Here is a 27443-nt window from a genome sequence, read left to right on the forward strand (position 1 = left end):
TCTTTGGTTAGGTTTATTCCTAGGTATCTTATTATTTTTGGTGCAATTGTAAATGGGATTGATTATTTACTCTTTCTGCTGCTTCATTATTGGCATATAGAAATGCAGATTTCTGTACATTGATTTTGTATCCTGCGGGTTTACTCGATTGGTAAATCAGTTCTAGCAGTTTTTTGGTGGAGTCTTCTGGGCTTTCTATATATAGCATTATGTCATCTTCAAATAGTGTAAGTTTTACTTCTTCCTTGCCAATTTGGATGCCTTGTATTTCTTTTCATTGTCTGCTGTGGCTAGGACTTCCAGTACTACGTTGAATAAAAGTGGTGAGAGCGGACATCCTTGTCTTGTTCCTGACCACCGAGGGAAAGATCTCAGTTTTTCCCCATTGAGGATGATGTTAGCTGTGCATTTTTCATATATGGTGGCCTTTATTATGTTGCTGTATTTTCCCTCTAAACCTATTTTGTTGAGGGTTTTTTTTTTTTTTAAATGAATGGATGTTGTACTTTGTCAAATGTTTTTTCTCCATCTATTGAAATGATCATTATGTGGGTTTTTTTTTAAAGATTTTTTTTAAAATTTATTTGAGAAAGCAAGCAGAGGGAGAGGCACAAGCAGACTCCGCACTGAGCACAGGGAGCGATGCAGGGCTCAATCTCAGGACCCTGAGATCAGGACCTGAACTGAAACCAAGAGTCAGACACTTAACCTACTGAGCCACCCAGGCACCCCAATCATATGGTTCTTATCCTTTTTTTTTTTTTTTTAATTAATGTGATGTATCATGTTGATTGATTTGAAAATACTGGCCTGCTCTGCAACCCAGGAATAAATCCCACTTGACCGTGGTGAATGACGTTTTTCATGTGTTGTTGGACTTGGTTTGCTAGTATTTCGTTGAGGATATTTACATCTATGTTCCTCAGAGATATTGGCCTGTAGTTCTCTTTTTTAGTGGTTTTGGTATCAGGGTAATGCTGGTCTTATAGAATGGATTTGGAAGTTTTCCTTCCTCTTGTATTTTTTGGGATAGTTTGAGAAGAACAGGCATTAGCTCTTCTTTAAATGTTTCGTAGAATTTGCCTATGAAGCCGTCTGGTCCTGGGCTTTTGTTTGTTGGCAGTTTTTCGATTATGGATTCAATTTCTTTTCTGGTTATCAGTCTATTCAAATTTTCTATTTCTTCCTATTTCAGTTTTGATAGGTTATATGTTTCTAGTAATAATCCATTTCCTCTAGATTGTCCAATTTGTTGGCATATAGTTTCTTTCATAATATTCTCTTATAATCTTTTGTATTTCTGTGGCTTTGGTTGTTATTTCTCTTCTCTCATTTGTGATTTTATTTATTTGGATCCTTTCCCTATTCTTTTGTATAAGGCTGGCTAGAGGTTTAACAATTTTATTAATTCCTTCAAAGAGTCAGCTCCTGGTTTCACTGATCGTTCTATTGTTTTTTTTAGATTCTGTATCATTTATTTCTGCTCTAATCTTCTTCTGATGGCTTTACTCTTTGTTTGTTGTTCTTTTTCTAGCTCCTTTAGGTGTAAGGTTAGGTTGTGTATTTGAGATTTTTTTTTTTGCTTCTTGAGGCAGGCCTGGATTGCCATATACTTCCCTCTTAGAACCACTTTTGCTACATCCCAAAGATTTTGGAATGTGTTCTCATTTTCATTTGTTTCCATGTATTTTTTAATTTCTTCTTTTACCCCCTGGTTGACCCATTCATTGTTAAGTAGCATGTTATTTAACTTCCATGCATTTGTGATCTTTCCAGATTTTTCTTGTGGTTGACTTCTAGAATGTTCCATGTGTACTTGAAAAGAATGTGTATTCTGCTGTTTTAGGATGCAACGTTCTGAACATATCTGTTAGATTAAACTGTACCAGTGTGTCATTTAAAACCTCTGTTTCCTTGTTGATTTTCTGTTTGGATGATCTATCTATTGATGTAAGTGGCATGTTAAAAGTCCTATACTATTACTGTATAATTATCAATTTGTTCCTTTATGTTTGTTATTAATTGTTTAATGTATTTGGGCTCCCATGTTGGGTGCATAAATATTTATAATCATTGTATCTTCTTGTTGGATTATCCCATTTATTATTATATAGTGCCCTTCTTTGTCTTTTGTTACACTTTTTTTTTAAGATTTTATTTTTATTTATTTGAGAGAGAAAGGATGAGAGCGAGAAAGCACGAGACGGGGGAGTGTCAGAGGGAGAAGCAGACTCCCTGCTGAGCAGGGAGCCTGATGTTGGACTCAGTCCTGGGACTCCAGGATCATGACCTGAGCTGAAGGCAGTCACTTTACCAACTGAGCCACTCAGGCACCCCTACAGTCTTTGTTTTAAAGTCTAGTTTGGTACAACTACAACTATTGCTACTCTGGGTTTCTTTTGATATCTGTTTGTATGATAAATGTTTCTCTATCCCTTCACTTTTTTTTTCTAATAGAAAATTACTGAATTAATGTCATAAGTTGGGCACCTGGGTGGCTTGTTGGTTGGGTGTCTGCCTTTGGCTTTGGTCATGGTCCCAGGGTCCTGGGATCGAGTCCCGAGTCAGGCTCCCTGCCCAGTGGGGAGCCTGCCTCTCCCTCTCTCTCTGCCTGCCACTTGCCCTGCTTGTTCACTCTCTAATAAATAAATAAATAAATAAATAACTTTAAAAAAAGTCATAAGTTTCAAAACCAAAATTCAAAAATAGTTACTTAGGCATAACCTCTAACTTTCACAATTTCATTGCTTTATAGTATCTTGCATTAAGTCTGTCTTTTTTTCCAAATTTTTATTTAAATCCTAGTTAGTTAACATATAGTGTAGTATTGATTTCAGGAGAATTTAGTGATTCATCATTTGCATATAACACCCAGTGCTTACCACAAGTGCCCTCCTTAATACTCATCAACCATTTAGCCCATCCCCCACCCACATTCCTCCATTGACCCTCAGTTTGTTCTCTTAACGTCTGGTTCCCTCTCTCTTTTTTCTTCTCTCCTTCCTATACGTTCGTCTGTTTTGTTTCTTAGATTCCACATATGAGTGAAATCATATGGCATTTGTCTTTCTCTGCCTGATTTATTTCACTTAGCATAATATATTCTAGTTCCACCTATGTCATTGTAAATGGCAAGATTTCATTCCTTTTGATGGCCTTATCCCCCCCTTTTTAAGTTTTATTTATTTAAGTAATCTCTACACCTAATGTGGGGCTCTGATTCATGACTCTAAGATCAAGAGTCGCATGTTCTTCTGACTGAGCCAGCCAGGTGCTCCTATATCCCCTCACTTTTAATCTGCAGGTGGCTTTAGATTTAAAAAGAGTCTCTTGTAGGCAGCATATATATCTTTTTTTTTTTTAAATCCATTTTGACACCTGTCTTTTGATTGGAGTGCTTGTCCATTTATATTCAAAGGAATTATTGATAGATATGTATTTGTTGCTATTTTATTACTTGTTTTGTGGCTGTTTCTGGAGATTTTCTCTGATCCTTTCTTGTCTTTTTCATGTTTTGATTTTCTTTAGTGATATATTTGGATTTCTTTCTCTTTATTCTTTGCACGTTTGTTAGTGGGTTTTCATATATGGTTACCACTAGGTTTATATGTAACCTTTTTTTCATATAATAGTCTATATTAAGTTGATGGTCATTTAAGTTTGAACCCATTCTTTTCTCCTCTCCTCCCCATGTTTTAGGTGTATGTTATTACATTTTATATCCTCTTTGTGTGTGTGTGAGTTCCTGACTGATTTTTACAGAAATATTTTTACTATTTTTGTGTTCCCTACCTTTATACTGTCATTTTTGGTCTATCCACTCGAAGAATCCCCTTTACTATTTCTTGCAGGGCTGGTTTAGTAGTCATGAACTCCTTTAGTTTTTGTTTGTCTGGGAAACTCTATTTCTCCTTCCATTCTGAATGACAGCCTTACTGGATAGAGTATTCTTGGCTGCAGACTTTTCCCATTCAGCATTTTGAATATATTATGCCATTCCCTTCTGGCTTGCTAAATTTCTGTTGAATAATCTCCTGCTATCTTTATGGGTTCTCCCTTGTAAGTTACTAACTTCTTTTGCTGCTTTTAAGATTTTTTTTATCACTATAGTTTGCAAATTTAATTACAATATGTCTTGGTGTGGGCCTGCTTTTGTTGATTTTGGTGGGAATTCTCTGTGCCTCCTGGATGTGGATGCCTTTTTCCTTCCCCAGATTAGGGAAGTTTTCAGCTATTATTTCTTCAAGTAAATTTTCTGCTCCTTTTTCTCTCTTCTTCTTCTTCTGGGACTCCTATAATACAAATGTTATTATGCTTGATGGACTCACTGAGTTCCCTAAATATATTCTCATGTTGCATAATTCTTTCTCTCTTTTGTTCAGCTTCATTGCTTTCCATCACTTTGTCTTCTAGGTCATTAATTCATTCCTCTCCTTCTTCCAACCCACTGTTCATTACACCAGGTATGTTTCTAATCTCATTTATTGCACTCTTCATCTCTGATTTTTTTTAACTTTTATCTCTGTGGTAAGGGTCTCGTTGATGCCTTCCATTCTTTTCTCAAGTCCAACGAGTACCCTTATGATCATTGCTTTAAATTTTCCATCAGGCATATTAGGTATATCTGTTTTCACTTAGATCTTTGGCCATGGCCTTAAATTGTTCTTTCACTTGGGATGAATTCTTCTGTCTTCTCACTTTGTCTAAGTCTCCACCTGCTTCTGTATGTTAAGAAACCCAGTTGTCTCCTGCTCCTGAACGTAATGGTGTCATGAAGAAGAGATCATGGTTAATGTCCAGGGCCTGACACTTCAAGGAGTGTCTCCAATGTGTGCTGTGTGTTCTCTGCTATTGTGTTCTGGCTGCTCTATCCTTCAGGCTAGTTGTCTGCAGAGGTTCTCCTTGCCTGCTGTGGGCAGTGTTTGATCCTTGGCCAGAATGTGGTGAGTTTTAACTAGGTGTGCTCTGGTCTGCTTGTGAAATGAGACCTGTTATCACCTCCACAAGAAATGAGGCCCTGGAGAACTCACTGGTTGGGAGAAGTAGTGTGGGCAGGAGTTTGTGCTAGTCTTCTGGGGGAGGGGCCCACCACCTGGGACTGAAGGTAAGTGTGACTGAGAAGGACAGTTCCACCAGAATGCAGGGGCATGGGGCTTAGCACAAGAAAGTTAGGCAGCCAGTGGCCACACTGTGCTGCTTTCCACAGGTAGCTCTATGTTTATGCTGAGGGGCAGGGGAGGGGAAATGGCACTGGCCAGCTCCTTTATTCCCAAAGAGGTGTCTCCATGACGACTGCCACTCTGGGACATGCTCTGAGAAGAACAAACAGTCTCCCCACTGGGTGCTCCACATGCTCTTCAGATCGCTGTTTCCATGCTTTATGCCCCGCCAGGTTGTTTGTCTACCTTCTCTCCAGCACAGTGCTCTCTAGGCTGTATTCCAGCCAAGCCTGCTGACCTTTAAAACTCCAGCCTTGAGGCGCCTGGGTGGTTCAGTCAGTTAAGCATCTGCTTTCAGCTCCGGTCATGATCCCAGGGTCTTGGAATTGAGCCCCACATCAGGCTCCCTGCTCAGCAGGGAGGCTGTTTCTCCCTTTTCTGGTCCCCCTGCTTGTGCTCTCTCTCTGTGTCAAATAAATAAATAAAATCTTTAAAAAATTAAAAAAAAAATTATAAACTCCAAGCTTTAAGCCTCACTGGTTACAAGAACTCACAAAATTCTGCTCCTCTCACTTTCCAAACCAATGGCTATGGGGAAATGTTCTCTTTGTGCACTCCCCTGTGAGATCCTCTCTCTCTCTCCCTTCTGTGCAACCAGTTACCTCCCCTCCACAACAGCCAGGATCTGTTTCTCCCCTAAACCTTGTCTCCGCACTTCCTACCTTCTTCAATGTGGCTTCTTCTCTACCTTCAGTTGTGGAGTTTGTTCTGCCGGTCTTCAGGTCAGTTTCTGGGGTACTTAGGATGATTTGATAGTTATCTAGTTGTATTCATGGGATGAGGCGAGCCTAGGGTCCTCCTACTCCGCCATCTTCCTGTCTCTACAGAATATACTTTCAAAGAGAATAAAAGAGAGTGTGGGTACTATCATCAACTAACTAGGGCAACCTTGGGCAAGCTTCTTAACCTCTTTTGTGGTCTGTTTTTTAATCTGGTAAAACAAGAACTTTAGACTAGGTGGTGTCTAAAGTCCTGTTTGACTCAGGTCATTCATTCATTCAGTAAATAGACTGAGACTCTTCTATGTATCAGGCACCATTTTATATGCTAGGAATACAGTTAAAATCTCATGGAATTCCTGATCTTAAGGCAGTAATTCTCAAGGTGATGAGGACTGACAGGTGAGGCCAATTTTCCAAATCCTTTGAGGAATATCTTTTTGAAAATATACTGCCTCCTCGATCCACAGTCTCATCCCCAGGAGGTAAGCTTTGTGGGGAGCCAGTGTTACTGATAAGCATTTGTGATATCCTTTGTATAGGCTTGGCAGAAAAAAGATTGAGAATTAGTGTTCTAAGAGATATAGCAATTCAAGGAGGTGCCAGTCATGTGCTCTATTTTGCAGCCTGAAAGGAGATTCAGTAAAAGAGCCAATTCTAAGCTTAAGGTAAGTTTAAAAGTGAATTTGAATTAATAGTCCCTGATTTATTAAAATCCTATGAACACTTGTATCAATTAGGTAATAGAAATATTAGAATGCTTACCCATCTTATTTTTGGCCATGATCTCTCATGCTGAACTCATGTGGCAAAATTGTTTGATTAAAAATACCACTATCCTTCTGACAATGAGTTTTAATATCCCAGGCCACAGCCAGTTTTCTGTATTTAAATACAAACAAACAAGCAAAAAAAAATTAATGATATGATAGCATTTTGATGATGAAAGACCTGCGTATGTATTATTATTCTTTTGTGTTAAGAATAATAACAAAATCTTAAATGTCAGGGAGTTTTAAAAAACTTATTTCCATTCCCCTTAAATCTGAGAGTTATAACTAAAGTTCATGCTATAGTAAATACAAAATTTCCATAGAAATGTATATGGATTGAAAACGGAAAAAAAAAAAAAAAAAACAGAAAACACCTCCAGCTTAACACTGTCAGCATAGAATATTTTATTTTAAACTTGCTGTTCAAACTTCCAAATACAACACATGTGGCAAAGAAACAACAGTTAACACACAACATCTGCCACAATTCTATCTTTGAACTGCCTTTTCTATAATATGTGATATGTTACAATTTCTTTCAATTTCTTACATTCATGGTATTCTTAAAGGCAGCAAATGTCAATTTTTCTGCTCTGAAAACAGTTCCATTAATGTTTTGAAATTGCTTAAAATGACAACTTTTTCCTTTTGGTATTCTACTGCTGCCCACATTAGTGACATAATTCATATTATTTATAGGTTGTTGAGAGGTATACTGTACTCAACAAATCAACTCCCAACTCTAAGTTAAAATGAACTTCAATCCAAAACAAGCATTTTCCTAAATCAGTATACTCAGCTACCTTTCTCAAAAATATTTCCATTCTGAAATAAGTTTTTTTTTGTGTGAGATACAATAGTTTTATCTTTTATTCCTAACAGAACTCATGCTGTACTTTTTTTCTCAAAATATATTTGATATATTCTGTGCAAAATGTTAAGTTCTGTATAGGTATGTACCTTATTCTGAAAAAGTTTATAAAATATAATTCCTAAAAACCACCTCAACATTAGACAATAGAGGAAGAAGAAACATATCAAACAAAGCCTAATTTTCCACATGAGAAAATAAGTATGTTCTTAAAGCTCCAGTAATACATTCCTTGAAAAAACTCAGAATGCACTTTGGTCATTATTAAACATATGAGAACAAAGGCAAATAAAACAAATTGCTTTTGTCGTTTTCTACACAAAGAAAATACACTACACAATGAGGCTGAATTGAGGCTGACCAAAAGGAATGGTAAGAGCAAAGTGATATTGTGACATGGCTCTGTTCTCCACACATTCCTGATCTTAAGATTATGATTTGGGGATTAAAACTGCACCAATCAAATAAATCATTTACAATTAATTATTTTAAATTCCCTAAAACATGGTAAAAAACGTGAGGATATTCAACATGATACACCTTGCACCAAGAAAATTCTATACTGTTTCAAATAAATTCGTTGTTTTAGAAACTAGATACTCAGTTTTAAAAAAAAAATTGCAAAAACATTTCATGTTTTATGTAATTCCTAATATATTCTTGATTGTACAAATGTAACAACTTAAAATCAAGGCCCAATGTAAGATACCATCATATTCGCCCTATTTACCTAACATGCCAACATGGTAAGTTCTCATTTGGACACTTGGCAAATTGCATGTGTGTGTGGTCGGGGGGAGCAGGTAACTTTCCAGGTTAAAAGCATCTAAAATAGCCCTTATAAAATTGGGGGTGGGGGGGTGCACCAGGTTAAGTTTAGAGGACAGAATTTGCAAAGTGAAGCTCTTTTCTGAAAATCTGGATATAGTTTTATAACTAGCAATCAGAGGAATATTTTATTGATTCTTAACCTTATTCTTAAGTTGTTCATTTGAGTGTGTATACACTATAGTGTACCATGGGGAAAAATTATTTTACTTCAGTAAACATAATGTACTTTAGTAATATCAATAGGCACTTCACTTGTGAGATGAGTGTATACCTCACTCAAAAGGATACCATATCATGCCCTAGTACACTATAACATATCCCATATAAAGATACACATTTAAAAGTAACAATTTTAAAAAGTGCACATTTTGAGCATGCACAGTTGGAGCTGTGCAAACAGCCCAGTGTTTCAAATAAATACCATTATTACTAGTTAATTTTTATCAAAATATCTTACAGTATGGTAACCATTTACAATTATTGCTCTATTAAGAGTTTTATCATCAAAGAGCACTTGTTGACCTGTTATGTAATACCATATATATTAATACTGAAGGGTGCGTAACTGCAGCTTAATCAGTGTAGATCCTGGCATTGTTCCAAAATAATTCAAAAAAAACCCTGACTGGATCTTGATTTACCAAAGAGGATACTTTCTGTGTTTAGCTGAGTCCAATGCGATATTCCAAAGTTAAAGACGTTTTCCTCAAGTAAGGCAAGTTCACGGCATTGATGGAGAACAGTGCTTAGCAATGGCTTCTAGTCTCACGATTTGTTATTTTGTCAATTATTTATGAACAATTACCAGGATCTCAAGTATCTGGATATCAGTTTTATCACCCTTGCAACAACTAAGTACATCAATGCTAAAAATAAAATATAAAGACTAAAAGAAATGTAAAAAACAGTGAACAAGTAAAATAAATATAAGAATTGCACAAGACAGTCTGATGTAAACACTTCGATTTCCCAGCTGAGACTCCTGAAGCAAAGAGTCAGTGACTGCTTTCAGGCAGCTTAGTTGGTACTGTTATTCTGGAAAAGAGGCTACATCTTCTTTTCTCTGAATTGTCATGATTTAATCTTCCACAGCTAGTGAGAAAATAACAGAAGTAGTAACCATTAGAGTCAGTTTTAATACAGTAACTTACTAAATTATACCACGTAATGTTTTTATCTAAATTTCATTCACAAACAAGGGTAGGTTCTACTTTTTTAAACTCCTTTATCTCTGTGTTTTTAAGAATTCACCTTGAAATAAAAAAGTGAAAATCAGATTTCCCCTGCTTGCTTTCTTTTTTTTTTTTTTAAGATTTTATTTATTTATTTGACAGAGAGAGAGAGAGAAAGCCAGCGAGAGAGGGAACACAAGCAGGGGGAGTGGGAGAGAAAGAAGCAGGCTCCCAGCGGAAGAGCCTGACGTGGGGCTCGATCCCAGAACTCCGGGATCATGCCCTGAGCCGAAGGCAGACGCTTAACGACTGAGCCACTCGGGCGCCCCTCCTCTGCTTTCTTTTAATGGGAAGTAGCAATATATAGACACTACTGGTTTAATATGAATAATCTACAACTTATTTGCTAAGAGCCGTGCATATGTTGGAGGATGTATGTACTGCTATATAATAAATAATACCACTTTTGGCTAAAAAAAGCAGGCTCTTCTTTTCCTTTTTATCACCTAAATCAGATTCAGATTATGTAAGTAAAAATAAATCCCTTTACTTATTCTACAAAAGAGTCTTATTTGTATGAACACTGTTCCAAATTAGGAGTTCATCAGCATTATAAATCAAGAATATTATTCATTCTCTTGCATACAGCATTATCAAAATGACTTCATCACTGCACACAGGAGATCTCAAAAGAGTGATGGGGTAAAATAAATGTCACAAAATGTAACAGAGCACTAAGAAATAAAAAAATACCGGGAAGGTCTTACCTTTAAATTAAATCCAAGCAAGTCACTGATAACACCAGAGACAGCTGACAGGATGACAACCTGGGTGATGTTATAAAGCAGTGGATTCATCGTAAGCCCATATAATCTAAAGGGACTGTCCAATTCCTAGCAGAAGAAAAAACCCATAAGCCCGGAAACTCATTACGAAAATTATCAGTTAAACTAATTCAGGACAAAATACAATGAGAATTTTCAAAAACACTTTCAAAAAACAGTTACAAATTATGGGTACTTTTAGAAAGGATAAACTTGATTAAACTTGAAAGAAGTAAATACACTTTGTTGTGTTTTTTTTTTTTCTAGAAGTGATTTTCATTAAAAGAACTCTATAACCTAACTCTGTAACTCTAATTTCCGTCTCAAATGAATGACTAGTAATGTACTGGTCTAGTAGCTACCAAGGGGTTTGAAAACATTTTCTAAGATAAGAACAGAAAATGGAAGAGAACAGTATCTTTTTGGAAAAAATTAGAAAATCAGCCAAATTTTCTGCCAGTATTAATACATACATAAAACTCCCCTTTGAGATAATTACTTTTCGAATATAAAAACTGATTCAAAGATTTAATATTCTCTGATTTATTGATTCTCAGATTTAACGTTATATGGCGGGCCCTGTGTTAGGCTCTGGGAAATTAGGATTCAGTCCCTGTGCTGAAGGACCTTATAATCTAATAGACATGCAAATAAACAATTCAACTGTGAGCCTCCCATAGAAGAGGTGTGTATAAAAGGTTCCGGCCCTAGAGGAAGGTGCTCCTAAAACTTCGTGGGAGGAGATAACAGGCATTCTGTGAGACACATGAGAACATGGCACCTTTGACTCACTACAGGCTGCTCAGCATTTTAGAGCCCAAGCGCAAGGAAAGAAAGCCTTCAAATTTATAAAACTGGCTACTGAGGTAAGGGTCATTCTTTGTGCGGATTGTACTGACAAACTGGCACCAGTGGAATTTAATTAGGGGAGAAGTGTATGAGAAGTGCAGGTGAGGAAGATCACCAGCAGAGGGGAAGCCACGTAGAGGACGGGCTGGAGAGCTGGCAGACTAGAAGCAGGAAGGCCTTGAGGATTCAATGGACCAGAGCTCAAGGGAGAGAATGAGGGTCTGACTTAGGGCAGTACTGACAGGGAAGCGGGATGTACTGGAAGCTATTTGAGAGGTTGAATCAATGGGCCTCAGAATTTCTTGGCAGTGAAGAGGGAAAGAGAGAGGGAACAATCGATATTAAGTCCCCAGTTTCTGAGTAGAAGACTGTGTATGACTGTGTGTGATCAAAAAGGACCACAGTGTTGTGCTTTGTACTTTAGTATACTGCCTACATGTGCACCAGACAAGCCCACCCACCTCTTCAGAGCCTTGTCGATACCTAATGTATATTGTGAGGCACTATATCCCATTAAGACTTTTTAATGGACTGAAGAAATAATTGTAACACTGAGACACAACTAATTTTGTACCATTCTTTAAACACTTAAAAAACAACTCTTAGGGGGCGCCTGGGTGGTGCAGTCGTTAAGCGTCTGCCTTCGGCTCAGGGCGTGATCCCGGTGCTCTGGGATCGAGCCCCACATCGGGCTCCTCCACTATGAGCCTGCTTCTTCCTCTCCCACTCCCCCTGCTTGTGTTCCCTCTCTCACTGGCTGTCTCTCTCTGTCAAATAAATAAATAAAATCTTAAAAAAAAAAGTTATAAAAGTTTAAAATGATTTGGATTACTTTAATTTTACAGTAAGTAAAATGTACATGGCATAAATGTGTTCAAATATAATTTGGAAACATTGTGGATAATCATAAAAACCAAACACAAGGTAGGATCTGCAAACAGAAGACTCAGATATAATATCAGAACAGCATATTCTACATTATATCCATTTTCAGTTTTATTTTTACCTTTAGCAGTTTAGTAGCCAGCTTTAAAACATTATTCACTAGTGTCAGTTCCTCTTTTTTGTTAGGTTTCTTCTCCATTTTCAAGTAGAGGTTTATCTTTTTATAAAAAAGGAATAAATAGTTAAAAATACTTAAAATTACAACAAATACTCATTTTTAAAAGTAACTGATAGTCACTGAAATATTAATGGTGGTGGTCTGGTTATTGAGATTACAGATGACATTAATATTCCCCTTCATACTTTACTGTATAGTCCAAATTTCCCACAATAAACATGTTATTTTATAATAAGAAAATAAGGACTTATTTAAACTTTTCAAATATAATGCAAGCTGACACAAGAAAGGCAAACTGGATGTCATTATTTAATAATAGGTGAAACACTTTAGTCCCAGAGCCAAAGCAACCTAAAGAGTAAGGAAGAACTAGGGTAAAGTAAATCAATTAAACGGTTTGTTTGTTCCTCTCCCGTTTCCCTTTAGTTGAGCTCCTGTGACAGGGTTACTTATTTTTTTAAAATCAAATTATCCCTGACAAAAATACTAAAGAAGTTTTCATTGGCTGTAAGTTTCTTGTAATAATTCCTATGAAATGGTAAGGAAAATATTAAACAAATTCATACAAAATAAAGTTAACCATCAAAATTATTATGTTTTACTCCTCCTATTGAATAAAAATTGATACTTATTCAAATATGGCTCTGCTACACTGCAAAGCAAATATATTCCACTAATGGTTTAAAATTCATCATGTCTATTCATAGCACTTCCTTCTTGTCAAATAAAAGTGAAACAGAAAAACAGATTAGGTTTGAAATCTGCATCAAGGCAGGAACACTGGAGATGAGGCTTGTGTTCTATCAAATTTCAAGTTTTGCTTTGCAACACAAATGCAAACTAACAACAGGTTCCTAAAAAACCTGAAGTAAATGAAAAAAATTTTAGTTTAATATGTAGATTATAGACATTAACTTATGACAGAATAAACATGCATTCTCACCTGTTCAGTAAGTAATATTGAGGTATTGCTATATTTTTTACTTGTTTCTGATCCAAGAGTAACAAATCTTAGGAGAAAAAGTGTTAACGAGATGCACCAGATTACCAGCTCCCAATTGTAGTGACAATCAAGGAAGATCTCATGCACATGAAGCAACTAGAAGTGTATGAAAAAAGGCAACAGGAAGCAGCAATGTGATTCAAACAATTTCTTTTTAAAAGGAAATAATAATTTATTTCATACAAGTGGATCATGAATGTAGTAGGGCATTTTAAAAACATTCCACATTTATTACGGAATATTTCAAATACACAAAACATGTAATATAATCAAAACTCATGACCAGAAGTGGTAGAGAGGGTAACAGTTTTATTCCTAAAGTAAATACCCCGAAGGTAATAAATATCATATAAACAATGTTTGCTCTAATTTTTGAAAGATATACTTTATCAGATTAAGAACAGTACCTTTGAGTATTATGAATCTCCACTGAAATTCACCGATTTGTTTTCTGCATCTGTTGAGATGATCAGATGTTTTCTCCTTTAAATCAACTAAAGGAGCTCAAACCAAATTCAGGGATTTTCCAAGTTGAAAATCTTTGCATTCAAGGGATACACTAGTCATGGCATACTTATTGTTATTAAGTTGTTGGCTTTATCTCGCTAGTATTTTGCATTGAAGTTAACAAGGAAAATTAGTTCATAGTTTTCCATTTTCATACTATGTCTCCGATCAACTGGTATCAAGATATTAGTCACCTAAAATGAGTTGGGGAATATTCCCTTTTTTTCCTGTTCTCTAGGTGTTTTGTGTAGGATTAGAATTAGCTGTTTAGGGGCACACAGGTGGCTCAGTCAGTTAAGCATCTGCCTTCGGCTCAGGTCATGATCTCAGGGTCATGGGATCAAGTCCCACACTGGGCTCCCTGCTCAGAGGGAGTATGCTTCTCCCTTTCCCTTTGTCCCTCCCCCTGCTTGTGCTCTCTCTCTCTCATATAAATAAATTTAAAAAATAGAATTAGCTATTTGAATAATTGGCAAAATTCAACTGTAAAACCACATGGGTCTAAAGGATTTTTGTTGGTGGCAAATTTTTAAACTACTGAATCAATACCGTTCTAGAGTTACAGGTCTCCTCAGATTTTCAATTACGTTTTGAGTCAGTTTTAATAAATTATGCATTTGTACAAAATTGTTGAACGAAGCATTAAAAAAAAAAAAAAAAAAAAAACTTCTCAACTGTGCCAGTAGCTTATGGTTAAATATACTGTGCTTTTTTCTTTTTAAACATTTGTTATAGTTTTAAAATTTCCAAATGCATGAGTTTTCTTGCTGCTGTCATTGTTTCCTACTGTAACTGCATTAGTTAGATCAAGTGGCCTGTATGGTCTGAGCTGAGAATTACTTTGTGTACAAGTACATGGGAAAGTTTATAAACTGTCTTTGTGCCTGAGAAGAATATGTATTCTCTGATTTTAGAACAAAATTTTAACTGTCGTTTACATACATATCTTCATTATATTTTTTTGGTCTATTTAATCAGTTACTGAAAGAAATGTGTTGAGACCTCCCAATGAGGTTTTTTCTCACAATTTCTCACCTTAGTGCTATTGATTTTGGCTGTCTATACATATATTTGAAGTTGTATGATTACATGCATGCAAGGTGGGAATTATGAGATCTTCCTGATGAATTATTCTTTTAATTTTTGTCAAGGTTCCCTTTATCCCTTATATTTAGACTAAGCCTATTGCATCTAACATTAATGTGAACTCACCAGCTTTCTTTTGGCTAGTATTTGGCTGCAGTAGCTTTTTCTATCCTACATTCGAAACCTTTCAGTTATTATGTTCCATGTGTCTTTGTTGATAGGCGTAGAAAGGTTTTACGTTCCTAAGAGTCAGAACTACTATAGCATGTACTCCGGAAGAAAATGCTGAGCTGCAATAAGGAATTGTGAGTACAGAAATCAGTCTCTTCCTCTTGGTTGCTTTTATGATTTTTCTCTTTGTTTTTGGTGTTCTGCAGTTTCTCCACAATGTGCCTAAGTGTGGATTTACTTTTATTGCTCCTTCTCATTCTTGTTGTGCTTCCGAAATCTGAAATTAATGTCTTTCATCAATACAGAAAAACTCTTAGCCATTATCTCTCCAAATATTGCTCTCCTTCTCCTTTCCATCTGGAATTCCTACTGGATATTTGTTGGATCTCCTATCTGTCTCATCTCCTTTTCACATTTCCATCTCTTTATCTCTGTCCTATAATCTGGGTAACTTCTTCCAGCTTCTATTCACTATTTTTAGCAGTCTTCAATCTGCTATTTATCGTTTATTGTGTTTTAAATGTCAATAACTGTATTTTTCATTTCTCTGAAGTACTGTCAGTTCTTTTCCAAATCTGTTTTTCCATAGTGTTATCTATGTCTTTATCTCATAGTTCCTCTCTGATCAGTCTATCATCTGAGGTAGCTAGAGATCTAATCCTGCTGTTTGTTGGTCTGCTAAGTCACTCTTGATGGACTGTCTCTTCACAGTGTTTTGAAATCTGAAGGGGCTTCATCTGTGGAAATCCTAGGAGGCCTAGGTTGAAGTCACATTCGCCTAAGAACAATCTTGGTTTTGCTTCTGCCAAGTATCCAGGTATCCAGGAACCTAGGAATACTTTTCATATTAACTTCTTGACATGGAGGTTATGGGACAAGATCTGTAATGTACACTTTAAACCCTGAACCTATAATAAGGGACGACTACAGTCGTATATTCTTAGAGGAGAGACTTATCCTCCCCATTCTTGTCAGTCCAGGCAGAGTCAGATGAGCTTTCTTCCTGTCCTCCTGTGCTGGTGAGCAGGCTGTTTTTCTTATTCTACCTTTTCATGGAGAATGTAGTCCTGTAAGGGGTAGCATGTATAAGGAGGTACTCAGGCTGAGGCCTCATCTTCTGTCCTCTGTGGACATAAAATCTTAAGTCTCTAGGATACTAAGACTGACAATGTACATCATTTTATCTGAGGGCTGCCATTGCATTAACACATATACTTAATTGCTCTGTTTTTTAATTTTATCTCCATTTTTGGTCCCTTACTGTCTTATAAACTCAGATATGTATGTAATATGTGTATAAAAAAGCTTACATATGTATATTAAAAAGCTGGGTTTTTCTTTTTCTCCCCCCAGCATTATATAGTGTTTTAAAGCATAAGAATTTTCAGGTAATCTAATAGGTCATATTGAAATGGAAGTTTAATTTTATAACCTAGAATATCCTGAGATATTTTTGTGCTTCTTGACTAATCTTGGACAATGAGAGTTCTTTTTCAGAGCCTGAGGCAGTCAAGTCAGAGTGACGATCCAGATATAAAATGAAAGAACTAATACCAAATGTGAACAAAGCAGAGATTCATGAAAAACAGTCTGAAACAATCTCATAATTCTAGTCACTCATAAGTTTGTTTGGGAAATAAAGATAACCAAGCGAATGGTGGATAAAAACTAATTACTATGTATTCAATCAACAGATCTGAGACTATGCTAGCCACTGTTCATGACACAGATAAGACACTTATTCATTCTACTGAAAAAAAAATGAACTGCAAAAAGTCAATTTTAAAACTTGTATAACTAGGTTTATAAGTATTATTACTTTGGTTGTTTATTATTAGAAAGCCTTCTGGAGCTAAATAATATAGATGTGATTATCTAATTTTTACACATTGGAACAAGTCAACTCACCTGGGCACAACAGATAAACACAACTGATATAGTCAACAAGAAAGCAGATGAAACTATTACATCAACTGATCGCTGAGGACCTCGACGCTGGGGAAAAAAAGGGAAAACACTTTTAAATATACTTACTAATTAGCAGCTAATTCCATGCTTTCAATTACAGTGTTGATCCATCCCTGCAGGTTGATCATAGCTTACAATGTTGAAAATATACCTAATTTGTCAGATGAATTTTAATTACAAAGTGTTACTATTTCCTGAGGATTTGCAATACAGTGAAGATGGTGAATACATAGCACAGAATTCTTGGCATAACTTCCACATTTTTCATTTCATTTCATTCCAAATATTTTGTCAAACACTAATCATTTATTCAACAAATGTTTCTTGAGCACCTGCTCAGAATGAGGCCCTGTGTTAGGTACTGGAAATACAGCAGAGAACAAAACAGACATGGTCCCTAACTTCACGGGAACCAGCAGGGAGCCAACATCAAGCTTACAGCCACAGATCTATGTGATCAGCTGTAATGAGTGCCATTAAAGGAAAGGTAAAGGATGCTTTGAGAAAACTGGTAGGGAATTTGGTGTAAATATCACTTCCTTAGGGAGATCTACCCTGGTTCACACTCCTCTCAATTACAAGTTGGGAAGATGTCCTGGGAAGATCTCCCTAATAAAGTGATATTTATGCCAAAATAAGATGTGAGGGCATGATGGCACATGGCGGTGTTCCTGGCAGAAGGAAGGGCAAGTGCTAGAGCACAAAACAGGAAAAATAATATTGCATTCACAGAACTGAAGCAGTCTAGTGTGGCTGGAATGGAGAAAGGAAAGTGTTTCAAAATGAAACAAGAGAGGCTACCTCAAAAGCTAGGTCACGGAGGGCATTCTAGGCCCTGTTCAGATTTTATTCTTCAGCCTAAGAACAGTGGAGAACCTCTAAAAAGTTTTAAGAATTATATGATGAAATCCACATTTTGAAAAGATCGCTCGTGGCAGACTGAGGAATGTATTGGAAGGAGGGGAACCTGAATGTCGGGAGGCCAGTTAAACAGGCAACTACAGTGGCCCAAAGCAGATGGACGGTTTCAATTAGGGTGGTGGATACGGAAACACAGAAGTAAATGGACCCAAGAAACATTTTGGAAGTAGAAAGGGCACGAAATGGTAATAAGCTGGATGTCGGAAATGGGAAAGGGAAGTAAATACCAAGGATAATTCCTAGGTCTAGGGCAACATGTTTCCCTCACTGAAATGTAAGCTCCTAAAGGTAAGGACTTTTATGTCATCAGTAGTGGATATTACATGGTTAACATTAAATAAATGCTTATTGAATAAAACAAACAAGGTACAAAAGAATGCAACACCTACTTAGGGTTGATAATGAGGAGGAATTACAGGTGGCTTCTTACTAAGCTACATAACAAAGATCATATTCATTCCTCCATAAAACAGAAAAGTCACAGTGAGCAAAAATAACCAGGCTAATCTTTAGCATTTCCCAATGGAAACTAACACGCTAAATCAATGAACAGAATAATGAATTTTTAAAATAGAAGGGTAGACAAATAGTGCAAACTTTTTTTACTTCTTTCATTGTTACTTTGAAAAAATAAAGATCTAGGTATATCAGAGGGTTTCTGGTCTTCGGGCCAACTTTATTTAAGACCTGATTACTCCATGAATAATGAAAATCATTGTGTCTTAATGCAGCAAAGAAATAATCCTCAGAAGAAGTGCTTTCCTAAACCTAATTTAGATGTTTCCCACTTCCCTCCTGAGTTTTTATATCTTACTTCCATAATTAGGAAGGTTATTTAAAAAGATTAAAGGAAAAGAACAGCATGAAAAGAATGGCTTAGAATTGCAAGCTAATATTTTTAAATAGTAAGAGGCCACTTCAGTGAGGCTACTCACTGATTAGTTTTTTTTAATTCTTTTTTTAAGCAGTGGGCTCCCTCTGCTGGTTTCTGATAACCATTCTAGGTAGAAACAAAATCTTTAAGCTTTTTAATGAGTAGAAGTTGGTGAGATTTATGAAAAAAAGATAAATGTCAAACCTAAAAAACAAAACATATGGATAAGCAAACAAAAAGCAGAATCATACCTATAAATACAAAGAACCAACTGATGGTTGCCAGAGGGATGGGGGGTGAGAGAACGGGCAAAATGGGTGAAGGGGAGTGGGAGGTACAGCTTCCAGTCATGGAATGAATAAGTCACAGGAATAAATGGCAGAGGTTAGGGAATATAGTCAATGGTATTCTAATAGTGCTGTATGGTGCTGATGGTAGTTACACTTGGTGGTAAGAATAGCATAACAGAGAGAGAAGGTGAATCACTATGTTGTACACCCGAAACTAGTTAACATTGTTTGTCAACTATGCCTCGATTAAAAAATAAATTTAAAGGGGCGCCTGGGTGGCACAGCGGTTAAGCGTCTGCCTTCGGCTCAGGGCGTGATCCCAGCGTTCTGGGATCGAGCCCCACATCAGGCTCCTCCGCTAGGAGCCTGCTTCTTCCTCTCCCACTCCCCCTGCTTGTGTTCCCTCTCTCGCTGGCTGTCTCTCTGTCGAATAAATAAATAAAATCTTAAAAAAAAAAAATTTAAAAAATACGTATTTAGGATAATCGGATCTTGAATAACCTACCTAAAATGTATTTAAGCCTTTTAAATCTCAGCTATTTTACTCTAAAGAACTAGTTAAACCCTGATTCTGGATTTCTGCATCTGGATTGAAAAGAACACTAAGTATGGCCACACAGCACCTCGTTAGTACACAAGTGACTGTACATCCATATTGACAAAAAGACTGACACTCTCAGAGGGAGTTAGCATGTTAAGAGTACTTTTATCATTGTCATTCTACCTTAAGATAGGATCGGAGAGAGAGCCACATTTTTATATTCTGTACTTTCTTCAACCGGAAATGAGGAACCTCAGATTTTCGAGCCCTCCTTGCCGATGTTAAGTGTCCAAAGAGTTTTGCAAAAAGTAATCGCTAAAAAAGATTAGGATAAGGATTAATTTTCAAGTAGATTACCACAGAAAAGCAAAAATTGACAAAATATGTTTTAAGTACTACAAAAACAAAACAGGAAAATAATTAGCAGGTCAAAATGATTTAATGAAATACTAAAATACTTCAGGAATTCTTTAAATATTATGAAAAGGATAAGATATTCTTTATTCAGAATTCTATATTATACCCACCTGTTTATAAGTTCTTTCTGCTACACAGAGCAAAAAAAAGAAAATCCACACAAGAGACACACGAACCACAAAACTTATTATAACCATAGAAAGAACTATGACATCTTCATTTGAACCAAATGCAATCACATAAAGTTCTGAAGCAGAATGTGCTGTGAGTTGTTCCAAGTCTGTAGCTTGGGAGAGTCGGAAAACAAATGGAGTTAAACCCAGGATTAGAGAGATTGCGTTTCCAAAAATCTGGTATCCTATTCCTGGTATATGGCTGTTCACCTTTAGAGAAAGGGAGAGAGGAAAAATAAAAAAAAAAAAAAAGTACACAAATTTTATCAACAGTAAAATGAATTCCTATTAAGCATTATTTTATTTATAGCAATATGAAACATTTTGTTAGACTATATGAGTTTTAATACATGAATAATGAAATTTAAATTTACTCAAAGTTTGGAAACCATTTTACCGGGAAACTGTAAGTCATTATGTCTTCAGTTTTTAAAAATAGTTCATTATCAGATTTCTAATTCACTAAATAGATGCAAAAGGATGAACTATCTTGGTCTTACCTAGATCCAGAAAAAAAATTCTAAGTATCTAATTATTTCGAAAGTTAGAAATATTCATATATACTTTAATATTAAAAAGGAGGAGATCTCATATCAACTTAAGCTCAGTTCATAAAAAGAAAAATCAAGAATGCTACTTATTTGATAAATTTGCAATTTGTGTCTTCTTCAAAGAGCTCAAAATACAAATGGATTATCTCCTTAAACTCTAAAACCATTTTAGAAGAGAGAGTATGTTAGAGGGGGAAAAACTAAGTAAGAAAGGGGGGAAAAGGAGAATTATAGAAAAGGAAACTGGAAATTAAATAACGGGAAATATAAGACTGGTAGGACTATGAGGGATCTTAAATACCAGCAAGCTTTTTATCATCATATTGTACACTATACATATATGCACATATATACCTATTATACATCTGTCAATGACCCGCTAGTTCACAGGCAGTTCAGGTATGGAGAACCAACTAGATACACATCTCCAGACACTCCTTCTGCCTAAGTAATAGGAAGGGGATCAATTTCTAGAGCAGTTACTCTAACTTCTGTCCTCCATAAAGCCTGCACCATAGTTCTCACACAACACACCACAGACAAGAAATTCAGAATTCCAAGTTAAATCATGTCTAGCTGTCCAGAGGAATCAGATAAAATTTAAAAACCGTGATTATCTGATAAAAGACACAATTTAATAGAAATGGAAATTAAAACTCACAGTATTTGTACTCTATCTCCTCAAACTACCATTAGCATTTTTACACCCTAGCTGCATTACTTCTATATATTTAAGTGAGCAAGCATCAAGACAAATACCCTATTTTGAATTTTTGGGTACTAATATGCAGGAGGGATGATACAGGAGAAAGTAAGCCTTCATCAACACTTGTGTATCTGGCAGCTCCTCAGTTTGATCCATGAAAAGCAAAAGAAAGAATAACATAAAAGAAGAAAATTTGAGATTGTACCATCTACTCTTGGTCAGAAGAATGAAAACACCAAAAGACGACAGTGGTTTGGTGATAAATCACCATTTAAATCACAGCACCAAATACAAATAACTGTCTTTTCCAGGTTGAAGAAATGAGTTAAGTTGTAAATATAACCTCGTAGTAATTACTTAATATATTAATAATCACTGTCTTACTCTTGAACTAAAAGAACAGAATTTAGAAACTCACTCTGTTCATTATCATTCCGCTGATTTCAAGCACAGACATGTCTGCTTTCTTACAGTCATTGCCTTCCCATACGATAGCACTGATTTTTTCTAATCCTGGGTGGGAACTATGGAGCCAGGGCAAATGACTCTACAAAAAATAAGCAGAAATAGATGAATACATTTATCACATTTCATAAATACAACATGTGTGTGTATATATATAAACTACACTAAAAAACAAACTGGTGAATATACTTACCATATTTTATAAATAGAACATATATATATAGCTGAACATGGGTATATGTGTATCTACACACACCCAATATCAGTGACACTAAAATTCTATCTTAATGTTAATTAGCATATACACTGAACAGATGGCATATGAAATTATACAATTATAAAAAATGTGTAAGTTAAGAACTTCCTATAACAGGTATTAGGCAAGCTATTGCTCAAAAATCCTCTAAAATGTGTCAGCAAAAGCACTCAGTTGTCAATCTGTCTACATAGCTACAAATATACTAATGTTCCAAGACAAATGGATATCAATTTGTTCATATTACGGACTCTCTAGCTTATGGTCATTCAATACAAAAGCACATGACAGGTATGATTTAACCTCTTTGAAAGACTAAACGGTGATACAATCTCATCCTGAAAGAGACTCTCCCTCACACCCTCAGCCTCAGTATTTGATTCATTACTTTTCTGATATTTTAATCTAGCAATTCCTCAAAGGATCAATTTAAGTTTTTTTTTTCGTTAGAGTAAATACTGCAAACGGAAGCACATGGAACTAGAAGTACTCTCACAAGAATAAAGCATCTCTCAACGTTTCAAGAATAGAAAAAGAAAAGAAAAATTGAAAGCCTTAATACAAAGGACCAGATGCTTAAGTTTGGGTGTTTTGTTTGTTTTAGATTTATAATATAAAAAAAAAAAACTGCAGGGCTCTTGGCTGGCTCAGTCGGTGGAGTGTGTAACTCTTGATCTCGGGGTTGTGAGTTCGAGCCCCACATTTGGGTGCAGAGATTACTTAAAAATAAAACCTTTAAAAAAATAAAACTTCAAAATAGGATAGTTGGGGATTAAAGATAGCAATAAAATTAATACAACACTAATCTTTACATTATCAGATATTGATAAGTGAATACTAAAAGATTAAAACCCAAATGGGATTAATTTACATTACAGTATTGCTAACTTATTTATATAACGCATTTCATTAAAATAACTTCTAACAACGAACAGAAGAATCTACTATAGTTATATTTATCCTCTGAAGAATAAAAATGTGATTAAAATATGGTAAACACTGGATGATAAATGCAAGTAATGAATCATGGAACACTGCATTAAGAACTGGGGATGTACTGTATGGTGACTAATATAACAAAATAAATATTATTAAAAAAATAAATAAAATAAAATATGGTAAAGATATGTTTTTTGAAAACTTAAGGAATATAATATTTTCCTGTAGGGAGAATAAAATTGCATTGATTCGTTTTGATTAAAGATATAAAATAATACTTTAATAATATGTAAGAAAACAGATATGGGAACTTATCGTCATTCTGAACTATATATTAATTTTCTTTATGTAATGCCAGTAGCCATTTTATTGGCAAAGCTTTTGTACATTTAGTTTATTTGACTATGAAGAAGTTTCCTCTAAAAACTTATCTTTTTACCAAAGATATATATTATTTTAATACACATTAACCATTATAGCATATATGTCACTACTGGAGAGCCTTAAACACTGTAATATACTAGTTATTAACAATCCACGTAATTCCACAAATATTCCACAAAATATTCTAGCTAGGATAGAAGTTGTTTGTACCAAAACACGTATCAAACTTTCCATGGAAATCTAGTTAATCATGAAATGGAATGTAACTACAAAGCCAGAAACAAGTGGGAGAAGCTGAATGCAGAGTGTAAAGTCTAAGAGGCAAGTTTTCAATAACTGATTTACAGGCTTCTAATCTTTTTAAACTCTCAGTCTGTTAGCAGTGAATTAAAGGCTTCCCAATTACATGAAGCAAGGCATATCAAGAAGGTCCATCTAGACACAGAAATAGGAATTCAAGTCCTTCACCCTCCTTCCAAAAGTATTCATTCTGCGCCCAGCTACTTTTGCAGTTCCTCTAACTAGCATTTGATATCATCTTCCTATTTTTAGAAAGCCAGAAGGCAGAAGAGAGCAACTAGAAACTGGTGAATTTAAAAAGAGTTAATTGAAAAAAACCCCAAAAACCCAACCCTGTATCTGTGTGTGTGAAATATATTCTGAAACAACAGTCTTGTTGAAACATGGACTGCCTACAGTGTATGAAGAACAGTATTAAATGAAACACTTTTTCAAAAAGGCTCAAGGAAAACATCAGAGCAAATAATTCTATTTTATAATTTTATCACATAGGTTCTTCTTAGTATGTTTTTCAAACCAAAATTTGGAACTCTTTTTAATGATTGTTCTTTATCCTCATTCAAAATCTCAACTGCTTTGCTCTGTGTTCATTCAAAATTGCCTGAAAACTTTAACACTTAAATGGTGACAACTGCTTTACTGGAGTTTCTACCTGTGGGAGCTGTATCCATTAAAATCTGGCTTTACCTACCGAGAAATGAATTTCACTTGAATATGGTCTCATAACTTTATTATATATGCAGCCATGACCAGAGGAGAGAAATTTTCTGCTGTAGAAATATTTCAGTTACTATTGCCCAAGAAAATAAAACAACACAAAACTACAAATTTGGTAACATCCTGACTAGAACACATGGATTCAAATGTTCATTGTTTCTTCCTAAGGAGAGACTTTTTCAGTCTTTATGGTGGGCAGGAAATGGTCCTCCAACCTAATACAGACCTTAGTCAAATAAGAAAAAAAAAAAAAAAAAAAAAAAAACGGGTAGCTTTTCATTAAAGGGAGCTAATTTCCATTACACAGCTGCTATTTTTTTTTTAAAGATTTTATTTATTTATTCGACAGAGATAGAGACAGCCAGCGAGAGAGGGAACACAAGCAGGAGGAGTGGGAGAGGAAGAAGCAGGCTCCCAGCGGAGGAGCCTGATGTGGGGCTCGATCCCACAACGCCGGGATCACGCCCTGAGCCGAAGGCAGACGCTTAACCGCTGTGCCACCCAGGCGCCCCTACACGGCTACTATTAAAACTGAAAATATTGAGCTTATTTTTTAGAAGCCTGAGAAAAATAAATGTGTGTAAAATCAAGTCTTTAATCCAAAAGCAAAACCAATGTAAGCCCATCATACTATAATTAATATGCAGACGAGAACATTAAAAATCTTATCAAAAAAGGAGCAGAGTGGTGTGATAGATTTAGGACCAATTTATTCTGTATAGCATGCATTAAAAAAAATGTATTTCCTTTCATTCATTCACTCAACATTTGTTTAAACACCTACTATGTACCAAGCACTGTGTGATTCAACAATGAGCAAAAGAACACATGGTCCCTGCTTCTACGCCTATTTAGGGTATCACCAGGAAAATAGCTCTCAGGCATTTTCCTAAACTTTAATTCCAGTTATTACGCTCAGCGACGTAGATGAATATCCAGATGACTCATCCAACACCCTATTCTCATGGATTGTTCATTGTTTTCTTCACTTCTTACAATCCAGGGACCTGCAGCTACTCCCATGGCCACAGCCTGGACCTTGTCAAAACACCGAACTGCTCAACTTCTGAACTGAGTCTTCAACCACAACTCCTCTTACGGGATGTCTCAAACCAAATTCTAAAACACTTCTGAACACACCTATCCTTCCATCTATCAGTCCCTTCTTGGTTTCACTTCCTTCTCAATCTGACACGTTTAGACACTTACCATATCCATTACTTCTTGTCCTATCCTGTCCCTTGAATAGCAACTATTTATTGAGCACCTATACTGTGTAACTTTGGGTGCATTATTTAATTCCAAGCCTCAATTCTTCTCATCTACAAAATAAATATATACAAAATACATTGCATTGTCATAGGTTGTGAGAATTACATGGCATAATGCATCAAGATTACTATGCACAGTGCCTGAAGATAGTGAACGCTTTTTAAATGTTTGCTATTACTGATTACCACAACTGTACTCCAGAGAATATCACACAATTGTGTGGATTGGGCAACCACAAATTCATGGTTTCAGATTCCAGCTGGACCCTCAGCAATATGGCAGTGTGACTCTTACTGTGTTCATTGACCTGAATACGTGCAAACATATACTCTCCATTTCCCACAAATGATAACTTTGAGCCTTCACCACCATCTACAAACCCCCAATCCCATCATCTTACTTATTGTTAATAGACCTCCTGGCCTCCACATCCTCATCATCTTACTTTCTCTGTGCACTTCCTCCTCCTCCCGTATCTCAGCAGATGTGTTCTCCTTCCTATCGAAGGCAAAACTTCCTACTTATGCTTCCCTTCCAGAATCTTAAGAAATCTCATTCAACAACTACTTCTCTAGTATCTCTTCAATCCTTCCCTCCTGGTTTTCCCCTATGTACACATATGCTTAGATATCTCACACCTTGGAGGGTACAGACCAGAACATTCCCTCAATTCTATTTCCCCATATTTTAACAATGTTTACGGCTTAATTTATACCCCAAATTTTAAATTTTAGGATATTCAAATTTATCAATCCCTTCATTTTTGATGTTTGCTTGTGTTTTCATATCTTCTTTAAAAAATTACTCTCTTAGGGTGCCTGGGTGGCTCAGTCAGTTAAGCATCCGACTCTTGGTTTTGGCTCAGGTCATGATCTCAGGGTCGTGAGATCCAGCCTTACGTCGGGATCCATGCTGAGGTTCTTGGGATTCTCTTTCTCTCTCTCCCTCTGCCCCTCCACCTGCCACTCGCCCTCTCTCTAAAAAATAAAATAAAATGAAATAAAATAAAACAAAATATTATTCTCTTATCAAGAGTAACTAAGATTTTTCTCCTGTATTTTCTTGTAAGTATTTTAAAGTTTGCTTCCTCACATTTAGGAACTATCTGGAACATATTTTTGTGTAATCATTTGACCTACAACTACATACTGAAGAATCCATCCTTTTCCACTGGTCGTAATGCCATTATGTCATATATTAGGGACCCATAGAGACACATACTACTTCAGGGATTTCTATTCTGTCCCATTCATCTATTTGTTTATATCCTGCCTTGGTCTGCTTGGGCTGCTGTACAAAATACTATGGACTGGGTGGCTTAGAAACAACAGATGTCTATTTCTCACAGTTCTGGAGGCTGGGAAGTCTAAGATCTAGGTGCTGGCAGATTTGGTGTCTGATGAGATCCTACCTCCTGGTTCACAGACTATCCTCTTTTTGCTGTAGCCTCACATGGTGGAAGGGGCAAGGGAGCTCTCTGGGGTCTCTTTCCTAGGGCTCTAAACCTACTCATGGGCGCTCCACCCTTATGACCTCATCACCCTCCAAAGGCCCCATCTCCAAATACCATCACCTTGGGCA

General features: G+C 36.1%; 1 protein-coding gene across 1 annotated transcript in view; it reads right to left on the reverse strand.

The window, feature by feature from the left end:
* Positions 1–7092: 7092 nt before the first annotated feature.
* PHTF2 (putative homeodomain transcription factor 2) overlaps positions 7093–27443 on the reverse strand; it is a 114618-nt gene continuing 94267 nt past the window's right edge. The window contains exons 11-18 of the mRNA XM_040644321.1: positions 21948–22076; positions 20210–20482; positions 19866–19997; positions 16997–17083; positions 13265–13420; positions 12265–12360; positions 10353–10478; positions 7093–9505 (exon numbers count right to left, since the gene is read on the reverse strand). Coding sequence (XP_040500255.1) covers positions 9485–9505; positions 10353–10478; positions 12265–12360; positions 13265–13420; positions 16997–17083; positions 19866–19997; positions 20210–20482; positions 21948–22076 — 1020 coding nt within the window. The 3' untranslated portion in view covers positions 7093–9484. The remainder of the gene's footprint in view (positions 9506–10352; positions 10479–12264; positions 12361–13264; positions 13421–16996; positions 17084–19865; positions 19998–20209; positions 20483–21947; positions 22077–27443) is intronic.

Source organism: Ursus maritimus, unplaced genomic scaffold (assembly GCF_017311325.1).
Source record: "Ursus maritimus isolate PB19 unplaced genomic scaffold, ASM1731132v1 scaffold_3, whole genome shotgun sequence".
In the NCBI taxonomy this organism is placed as follows: Eukaryota; Metazoa; Chordata; class Mammalia; order Carnivora; family Ursidae; genus Ursus; species Ursus maritimus.